This window comes from Chiloscyllium plagiosum, chromosome 31 (genome assembly GCF_004010195.1).
Source record: "Chiloscyllium plagiosum isolate BGI_BamShark_2017 chromosome 31, ASM401019v2, whole genome shotgun sequence".
NCBI classification, from domain to species: Eukaryota; Metazoa; Chordata; class Chondrichthyes; order Orectolobiformes; family Hemiscylliidae; genus Chiloscyllium; species Chiloscyllium plagiosum.
Window position 1 is genome coordinate 44,529,319 of NC_057740.1, and position 10,183 is coordinate 44,539,501.

Below are 10,183 nucleotides of genomic sequence, written 5' to 3' on the forward strand. Positions count from 1 at the left end.
GAACTCAGCACCGCCTTCCTAACCTGCAATCTTCTTCTTGACCTCTCCGTCCCCACCCCACTCCGGCCTATCACCCACACCTTGACCTCCTTCCACCTATCGCATTTCCAACGCCCCTCCCCAAAGTCCCTCCTCCCTATCTTTTATCTTAGCCTGCTGGGCACACTTTCCTCATTCCTGAAGAAGGGCTTATGCCCGAAACGTTGATTCTCCTGTTCCTTGGATGCTGCCTGACCTGCTGCGCTTTTCCAGCAACACATTTTCAGCTCTGATCTCCAGCATCTGCAGTCCTCACTTTCTCCTTTATAAGGATGTTGCCAGGGTTGGAGGATTTGAGCTGTAGGGAGAGGTTGAATAGGCTAGGGCTGTTTTCCTTGGAGCATTGGAGGCTGAGGGGTGACCTTATAGAGGTTTACAAAATCATGAGGGCCATGGATCGGATAAATAGGCAAAGTCTTTTCCCTGGGGTGGGGGGAGTCCAGAACTAGAGGGCATAGGTTTAGGGTGAGAGGGGAAAGATATAAAAGAGACCTAAGGGGTAACGTTTTCACACAGAGGGTGGTGCATGTGTGGAATGAGCTGCCAGAGGAAGTGGTGGAGGCTGGTACAATTGCAACATTTAAGAGGCTTTTGGAGGGGTATATGAATAGGAAGGGTTTGGAGGGATATGGACCGGGTGCTGGCAGGTGGGACTAGATTGGGTTGGGATATCTGGTCGGCATGGACGAGTTGGACTGAAGGGTCTGTTTCTGTGCTGTACATCTCAATGACTCTAGATTGCTTTTACAATTAAATGCATGATCATTTTTTTGTTTTCTATCCTGAGTTGTAAATAGCTAAAAGTTCTTACTGAGCTCGCTTGACAAATGTTGAGATAGAGTTGCTATTACAACTTTAAGTTTAAAGAGCAGTCATAGAAAGACTTTTGTGAAGGTCTTTAACGAAAATTTCTCTCTTTCTTTTAGGGACTAATTCACCTCAGAACATCTCCCCTGGATCTAGTGCTCCAAGCTCACCAGCTGGGAATATCAGACCTTGCACCCTCCATGGACTGACTCCCAAATCTAATCACCAGCGTTATAAAACTGGACATCGTAAATCTATCAACAGCATTCCACCCTCCCCTCTGGCATGCACGCCATCACCAACACCTCAAGTGTCCTCGCCACACCGTTCTCCTTCACCTTTATCATGCTATTCAAAAAATATCCAGTCATATCCCTGCAGGATGCTGTCACCTCCAACCACTGTTAGAAGTTCAACTCGAACTCGCACTGGGGATTTCCCACAATCACCATTACTGAAATGTGTGCAATCAGCAGACAAACTGTCAGCTGCACATCTTACAGATAAGAAACAGTGTGGCTCAGTAAAACAAGCAGAAAGATCTGCGTGTGAAGGAAGAAATGAAGTTTTACAGAAAGAATGTCAAAGTGTAGCTGAGATGGATGAGAACCAAGGGTTAGGTGGCAGGCAGTGCTCAGGAGAGAATGTATACCATGTTCATACAAGAACTCAGAGACCAAGAGAGCAGACAGCAGAACGACATGAGACAGACCGAGATGTAGTCATGATGAAAAAGCTAAATTGGTCAGAACGTCGTGATTCATTTAAGAAACAAGAAGCAGTTCGGGAAGTGAGTTTTGATGAAGCAGATGTGACATCGGCTGCTGCTGATTGGGAAAGAATGAGGAAAGAGAGAGTCAGTGTAGGTATAGAGGGAGAAGGTAGTGCAGATATAAACTATTCTCAGCATAAAGCAGCATGGCTCAGGAAAGGATTCACCGCTGATTCGATGCCTGAAGCAGCTGCAGAATATTCTAGACTTAAAGAGCCCAACAGTTGGAAATTAGGGCCACAAATTGATGTCTGCAAATCAAGTTTAGAAAATCCGAAAAAGGGTGTAGTGGAATGGGGATGTCAGATTCCTGGCTTGTGTGAAGATCCTTTTGGAGACTTGTCAACAGATAATACAGAAATCAACAGCTGTAGAAAACAGTGGGCACCAGTTCAGAGGGCAAAGGGAGAGAAATTGCAACCTGATTTGGGAGGGATAGCCAGATCAACAGGCATGTCACTCAATTTTGTACATTGCCCCCATCAATCAGATTTGCTGTACAGTCAAGAAAAAGCTCAAAGCTGCTTCAGAACAGATGAAAGTCAAACACAAAGTAAATTAATGTTAAGTGCCTGTGAACCTGAACATCACAGCAAAAAAGCAGCAAAGTGCAGCAGAGGGCAAGTGGCACATACTGACACTGAAACTGCACTGACTGCAGACAATAACAACACAATCTCTTCAAACTTTTCAACCAGGAAATCGACAAGAAATCGCAAGAAAGGAAGAGTTAAAAACTGAGCCCTATGGTTCATAGAGCCGAACAAAGGGAAAACCTGAAAGTCAACTTAGACTAAATTGAATCATTGGAAAAGTTGTCAGGATAGTGAGGGACAATTGCTGGAAAATGTTTTTTAGATTTCCTTTTATATTACCAAAATCCTCAAGTTCAGTTATACAACAAATCACACTTACCTGGGAAATCACCCAAAACTACTCTTATAGTGATAAGAGAACCAACATTGGAACAAACCCCGAGACAGCCACCAATGTATTTCCAACAGCACGATGTTTTAAGGTTTTACAGCTGTGTTTGATACACCAGGAACAGGATGACTAAATGTATCCTGAAGCAACAATGCAACATTTTCAGAACTAAATAAAGTCAACCTAATCCTGATAACCGAGAGCTACATTTTTCAACATTAAAACTTTGATAAAGCAATTTGATAATTCCGCTCAATGTGATCACTTAAACCCCATGTTCACTTGTTGGTAAAATGACAGAGAAGTTGTTTGAGGTCAATCCTTGGTAATGGGTCTCCTATTAAAACACATAAATAATCAGATAAGTTAGCAGGCAGCAGCAGAACGTTTTAAACAGAGTTTTCAATATTTTGAATTTTAGTTAAAAGTTCACTCGTGTTCTGAACTTGTTCGTTGAGAAGTGAAATACTGTACTAATAGTTGACATCAATTGCAACTTAGGAGCTTTACTCTGTCTCTAACCCTGTGCTGTACTTTCTCTGGAGGGTTTGATGGGGACAATGTAGAGGAAGCGTTACTTTGTCTCTAACCCCTTACTGAATGTGAATGTTTGAGGAACTAATTAAAGATGCCTTTGCATATTGTACCATTTCTTGGTGTGAATAGATCTGCTGAGCTTGTCATTCACCATTATGCACAATCTTTGGCACAATCAGTTGCCATCTTATAAGGCCTTGATGTAGTGAAGGTCAATAAGTGAATTCCATGGGATTCATTCTATCTCTTGTGGAGTGTAACTTGCAGTTTGTACTGTTCAGTGATGCCCCTTACCAAAGTACTTTACAAATATGATGCTGAATTTCAGTCCTTGAACATGTTGCCTTTCGGAATGAGTAATTGTCTTGGTTGTATGTTAGTTACGAGCTGTTGGGGTTCCAGATTGCACATCTAGGCTAATTATTGTCAATTTTAATCTTCTCTTAATCATTACAGAAAGACCACACTTTCTGCCCGTATCATTGATAGCCTATTGTTGTTTCAGATGTTGTGTATCTTGTGGTTAATGTAAAGAGTTAGATATCCCAGCAAGCTCGCTGAAATTCATGATCAGTTGGAAACCCTATAATGTCTGAGTTGACAGGTTGCAGGTTTCCCCAAAAATATTTTTGTTACAACACCATTAACCACTGAATTTGACAGAGAAAGTAAGTTTATACTGCAAACTATTCTTGAAAATGAAATGAAATAATGAATTAAACAAAGGTTGCTGAAAATTCCTTTCTTGTGAGTGTTCAAACCCAATATGCTGAATCTTGAGGTACAAAACTGTCAGGAAGGGAAAAGATTTCTTCCAATTCTGATTCTTTAATTTAAACTGTTCCTCATGTTTGACAAGCTGCATTGTGACTCACATTGATTCAGTGAGGAATGAAATACAATTTTAACTAAAGTTGCACTCGATGCTGCGCATTTTCTTATTAGTTTAATATCAACTTTTTTTTATTTTCCATATGCTGGATTTTGTTTAATTGTCTCTGTAACAGATTTTAATAAAGGATTTTATCTTCTTAACATCTTCTGCCTCTTTTTTAAAAGTGCAGGATGTAAAGATGTCATGTGACTGGAAGATAAGTCAACTATTGCTTTAATTGAGTTTCAATCATCACTCATTTCCTACAAGTGCAGGCTCTTCATCGATATCTTGCTGGATGCACAAAGCAACTTCTTAAACTGAGAGACAAATACAACAAACCATTTTGGAAGCATTGAGTTCCGAACTTGAGATGTCTTTCAGTGTCATCTCTTTTACCATTTCATCTCTTCCATGGACTCTCCTTTATCTTATCTTTCCCCAAACCTTATTGTTCCACTTGCTTTGAATTGGTCACTTTTAACTTTTCACAGTTTTGAAAAAGGCAGTCTGAAACATTTCTCTCTGTTGTGGCTTGATTAACTGAATACTTCCAGCATTTTGTGTTTACATTTGGGTTGAGAAAAGGATTGGGGATTGTTTTTTCTTTATTCTTTCATGGGATGTGGGTGTCCCTGGCAAAGCCAGCATTTGTTGTCTATCCCTAATTGGCCAGCAGTACTATTTTGGAGGACAATTAAATCCGACCACATTGCGTGGATCTGAAGTTGCATGTAGACCAGACTGGGAAAGGATCGCAGATTTCTTGAAGGACATTAATGAACCAGAAGGAAATTTGCAAAATGTTTATTATCATGATGGGCAACATGGTTTTGTGTGGGGGAGATTGTGCCTTACCAACTTAATAGAGTTCTTTGAGAAAGTGACCAAGTTGATAGATGAAGGAAGGGCTGTAGATGTCATATACATGGACTTTAGTAATGTGTTTGATAAGGTTCCCCATGGTAAACTAATTGAGAAAGTGAAGTCACATGGTGTGCAGGGTGTTCTAGCTAGGCGGATAAAGAACTGGTTGAGCAACAGGAGACAGAGAGTAGTAGTTGAAGCCAGTTTCTCGAAATGGAGAAAGGTGACCAGTGGTGTTCCGCAGGATCAGTGCTGGGGCCACTGTTGTTTGTGATATACATAAATGGTCTGAAAGAGGGCACTGTTGGTCTGCAGATGACATGAAGATTGGTGGAGTAGCAGAAAGCATAAGGGACTTTCAGGGAATACAGGAGAACATAGATAGACTGGAGAGTTGGGCAGAGAAGTGGCAGATGGAGTTTAATCCAGGCAAATGTGATGTGATGCATTTTTGGGAAGTCTAATTCTAAAGTGAATTATACAGTAAATGGAAGAGCCTTGGGAAAAGTTGATGAGCAGAGAAATCTGGGAGTTTGAGTCCATTGTACCCTGAAGGTTGCTGCACAGGTGGATAGAGTGGTCAAGAAGGCGTATGGTATGCTCGCCTTATTTGGACAGGGTATTGACTATAAGAGCTGGCAGGCCATGTTAAAATTGTATACGATGTTGGTTTGGCCGCATTTAGAATACTGTGTACAATTCTGGTCGCCACATTACCAAAAGAATGTGGACGCTTTGGAGAGGTTGCAGAGAAGGTTTACGAGGATGTTGCCTGGTATGGAAGGTGCTAGCAATGAAGAAAGGTTGAGTAGGTTAGGTTTGATTTCATTAGAAAAAAAGAAATTGAGGGGGGACCTGTTTGAGGTCTACAAAATCATGAAGGGTACAGACAGGGTGGATAGAGATAAGCTTTTTCCCAGGGTGAGGGATTCAATAACGAGAAGTCACGCGTTCAAGGTGAGAGGTGAAAACTTTAAGAGGGATATACGTGGCAAGTACTTCACATAGAGAGTGGTGGGCGTTTGGAACGCGTTGCCAACAGAGGTAGAAGAGGCAGGCACGGTAGATTCACTTAAGATGCATCTGGACAGATGCATGAGTAGGTGGGGAGCAGAGGGATACAAATACTTAGGAAATGGGCAACAGCGGATTTGGATCGGCTCAGGCTTGGATGGCCGAAGGGCCTGTTTCCAGGCTGTAAATTTTCTTTGTCCTTTGTTCTAACCAGCATGCAATATCTCTCTGACTCCCATCGAATCCAGTTTTGCCAGGCTTTCTTGATGCCACACTTGGTCGAATGCTGCCTTAATTGGAGGGTCTGTCACTCACCTCATCTCTGGAGTTCACCTCTTTTGTCCATATTTGGATCAATCTTGTAGAGAGTAGACTAATGGAGCAGTAATTGGTCAGGTTGAATATTTCCTGCTTTTTGTGTACAGAACATACCTGGGCAATTTTCCAGCTATGACCTTTAGTAACCCAACCAGCTCAGTCAGTACTGCTGCTGCTGAGCTACTGACTGTGGTGGAAGTTGAAGCCCCCCACCCATTCTGCACCTTGCCATCCTCAGAGCTTCATGGAGGTGGAAGTCAATGCTGATGACTCTCCCCCCTGACTGTATACCACTGTGCTGCCACCTCTGCTGGGCCGGTCCTGTCAGTGGGACAAGATATACCTAGGGATGTTGATGGTGCTGCCTGCGACATTGTAAGGTATGATTCCGTGAGTATGACTGTATCAGTCTATTACTTGATTAGCCTATGAGAAAGCCCTTCCAATGTTGGCACTAACCCCAGATGTTGGTCAAGTGGAGTTGACAGGATAGGCAGGGCTGAGTTTGCCTTTGTATTTCTAGTGTCTAGGTCGATGCCAGGTGGTTGGAATAGGTTTATACCTTTATTATAGCAGTTTGTTATGACTAAGTGGCTTTCTCAGTCATTTCAGAGGGCATTTAAGAGTTAACCCTATTGCTCTGGATCTTTATTTTTTCATTCACAGGATATGGATTTCAATGGACAGGCCTGCATTTGTTACCCATTCAATGTTCTGGGAACCCGTGTTCGATTCCTGCCATGGGGAATGGTAGAATTAGAATTCAATAAATATCTTGAATTAGGAGTTGAATGACAGCCATGAAATCATTATCAATTGTCAGGAAAAAAAGTCCCATCTGGATAACTAATGTTCTTTAGGGGAAGAAACTGCCATCCTTATCTGATCTTGCCTAACATCACTCTAGACTCTCAGCCCCTGGACAATTACACTGCTGTGGATCTGGAGTCACATGCATGACAGACTACGTAAGGACAGCAGATTGCCTTCCCTAAAGGACATTAGTGAACCAGATGGTGTTTTTTAAACAACCACAATGGGATGTGCTTAAATTCTCACTCATTACAGATGGTCATTACCCAACACTTATGCAGAGTGAATCTTACTTATCTGCTCAAACCCATATATTGTCCATGACACAGACTACTTCACTATCTGAGGAGTCATGAATGGTGTGAAGCATTGGGGAAAAAAAAAATCATTGGGAATATCCCCACTTTGGACCTTATGTTGGAGGGAAGGTCATTGATGAAGCAGCTGAAGATGTTTGGGCATAAGACACTACCCTGAGGAACCTCTGCAGAGTTGTCTTGGAGCTAAGATGATTGATCTCAAAAAACTATGACCATTTTCCTCTTTGTCAGGTTTGAATGCAGAATTTTTGGAAATAGGAACATTGGAGACTTGCAGAGGATATGAATGTAGTTGACACAAATTGTGGGACTTTGAGATATTGCAAGACACAAACTCTGCTTACTTTTTGATTCAGTGCAATTGACTCAATGGGATAAAACCCTACGCTTTTTTGAGATGCTTGATGAATTAGAATTGTTCAAGGAAGAATTTAAGGAAGACTAAAATAAGAATACAAAGTAGAATTTTCAGCCATGTGTTGTGGGGCAGTTCAATTGGCCAGTTATTTTTTATCCTCTATTATTTTTGCACACTCGAGGAAGTTCAGACTAAGTCAGATGAGTTTTTGAGATTCAATTCTGGGCAGCTGCAGTGATTAAGTTGTGAAATCGGCACCCAAGGGGTTAATCTTTCAACTCAGTCACGTGAGAGATACAGGAAGTCCATTCTGATTTTGGGGATTTCCGAGCTTTGTTTGAAATTGATGGTGAAGCATGAAGCTTGTAGGGGTCCTGGTATGTCTTCTGTTCTGGACAGTGAGAGAGGGTGAGGCCAGACCACCCTGTAATTACCCTCCTGCTCAATGGTGCAGCTCACTCGAAATTGCAACTGCCTGTCAGGTATGGCTCTGAGTTTTCAAAAATGATGAAAGTCTTAAGCTGGGAATTAAACAAAATTGGCTTATAAATAAAATTTAATTGAAACATTTTTTCACGTTCTGCGTAGTATCTTTTTAAAAACGAATTCCTATAAAAATAGCATTTCATTGTTCTCAGCAAATTCTCCAAGATTTACAGTTATGGTCGCTTGTTGTGAGGTCATTGGGCTCAAGATATTATTTGCATGATGTTCAAAATCATCCTTCTGAAAAGGCATTGCTTGATCAGGAGCCAGTGTAGGTCAGTGAGCATGCAGTCATAGGGGAACAGCACTTAGTACAAGTCAAGACATGAGGCAGAGTTTTGGATAACATCGACTTTATAGAGGTACAGTATGGAGATGAGTCAGGGTACTTAAATGCAGACGTGACAGAAGTATGAATGAGGGTTTCAGTATCAAGGTTGGGCAATGTTACAGAGGTAGAAATGGTGTTCCTAGTGATGGCATGAAATTGAGTTTGCGCGATCATCTTGGGAACAAATATGACAGCACGATTGTGAACAGGTTGGTTTGAGCTTAGACAATTGATGGGGGAGGAATGGCCTCAGTAGCTAGAGATCAATGTTTGAAGGAGGGACAAAGAAGTCAATTTTCAGTCTTTATGATATTTAGTTGGAGGAAATTTTTGTTGGTCCAGAACTGGATGTAGGTAAGCAATCTGATGATTAATAAACAGTGACGGTGTCGAGAGGTCATGGCGAATTGGAGCAGCTGTCATCAAGATAACTACAAAATATAATGCTATACTTTCTGGAACTTGATCCTGAGCGGTACTGTTTGTCCCTGCTTGTTAAGAACTAACTCTAATTTGCAGCAATTTGAGAAATCAGTTCACTGCACCTTCTCCAGGGCAATACCTATATGAAATCTAGGCATGAGCGTAAGAAGTTTGATCAGTAAGTTGCACTTGGCATGAAAATTGGTGGTGTGATAATGAGGAAGGTCATAAGGCCAGAAGTGGATATGTTCGCTGATTGCACAATGTTCAGCACCATTCGTGACTCCTCAGATACTGAAGCAGTCCGTATTCAAAGGTATAAAGACCCAGACAATATCCAGACTTGGGCTGAAAAGTAGCAAGTAACATTTATACCACACAAATGCCAGGTAATAACCATCTCCAATAACAGATAATCTAACCATCACCCTTTGTCATTCAATGTTGTTACATAGAATGCAGAACTATACAACACTTTGGTGATAGCGATCACAATTCTGTTATGTTTACTTTAGTGATAGAAAGGGATAGGTGTATACCACTGAGCAAGAGTTACAGCTGGGGGAAAGGCAATTACAATGCGATTAGGCAAGATTTAGGAAGCATAGGATGGGGAAGGAAACTGCAGGAGATGGGCACATTAGAAATGGGCACATTATTCAAGGAAAAGCTCCAATGTGACCTAGCTAAGTGTGTACCTGTCAGGCAGGGAGGAAGCTGTGGAGCGCAGGAGCTACCTGTCAGGCAGGGAGGAAGCTGTGGAGCGCAGGAGCCGTGGTTTACGAAGGAAGTGGAATCTGTGGTCAAGAGGAAGAAGAAGGCTTATGTTAGGATGAGATGTGAAGGCTCAGTTAGGGCACTTGAGGGTTACAAGGCAGACAGGAAAGACCTAAAGAGAGAGCTCAGAAGAGCCAGGAGGAGACATGAGAAGTTGTTGGCGGATAGGATCAGGGTAAACCCTAAGGCTTTCTATAGGTATTTAAGGAATAAAAGAATGACGAGAGTAAGATTAGGGCCAATCAAGGATAGTAGTGGGAAGTTATATGTGGAGTCAGAGAAGATAGGGGAAGCACTAAATGAATATATTTTGACAGTATTCACTCTAGAAATGACAATGTTGAGAATACTGAGATCCAGGGTACTAGATTAGGTGAGATTGAGGTTCACAAGGAAGAGGTATCAGAAATCCTGCAGAGTGTGAAAATAGATAAGTCCCCTGGGCCGGATGGGATTTATCCTAGGATGCTCTGGGAAGCCAGGGAGGAGATTGCCAAGCCTTTGGCATTGATCTTTAAAT

General features: G+C 41.8%; 2 protein-coding genes across 2 annotated transcripts in view; both read left to right on the plus strand.

The window, feature by feature from the left end:
• The window catches only part of LOC122565068 (microtubule-associated serine/threonine-protein kinase 3-like), a 180,374-nt gene extending 176,255 nt beyond the window's left edge, over positions 1-4,119 (plus strand). The window contains exon 21 of the mRNA XM_043720698.1: positions 966-4,119. Within this exon, the coding sequence (XP_043576633.1) occupies positions 966-2,359 (1,394 nt within the window). The 3' untranslated portion in view covers positions 2,360-4,119. The remainder of the gene's footprint in view (positions 1-965) is intronic.
• Positions 4,120-7,947: 3,828 nt separating this feature from the next.
• Positions 7,948-10,183, plus strand: part of LOC122565069 (gamma-interferon-inducible lysosomal thiol reductase-like) — a 54,038-nt gene continuing 51,802 nt past the window's right edge. The window contains exon 1 of the mRNA XM_043720699.1: positions 7,948-8,128. Within this exon, the coding sequence (XP_043576634.1) occupies positions 8,003-8,128 (126 nt within the window). The 5' untranslated portion in view covers positions 7,948-8,002. The remainder of the gene's footprint in view (positions 8,129-10,183) is intronic.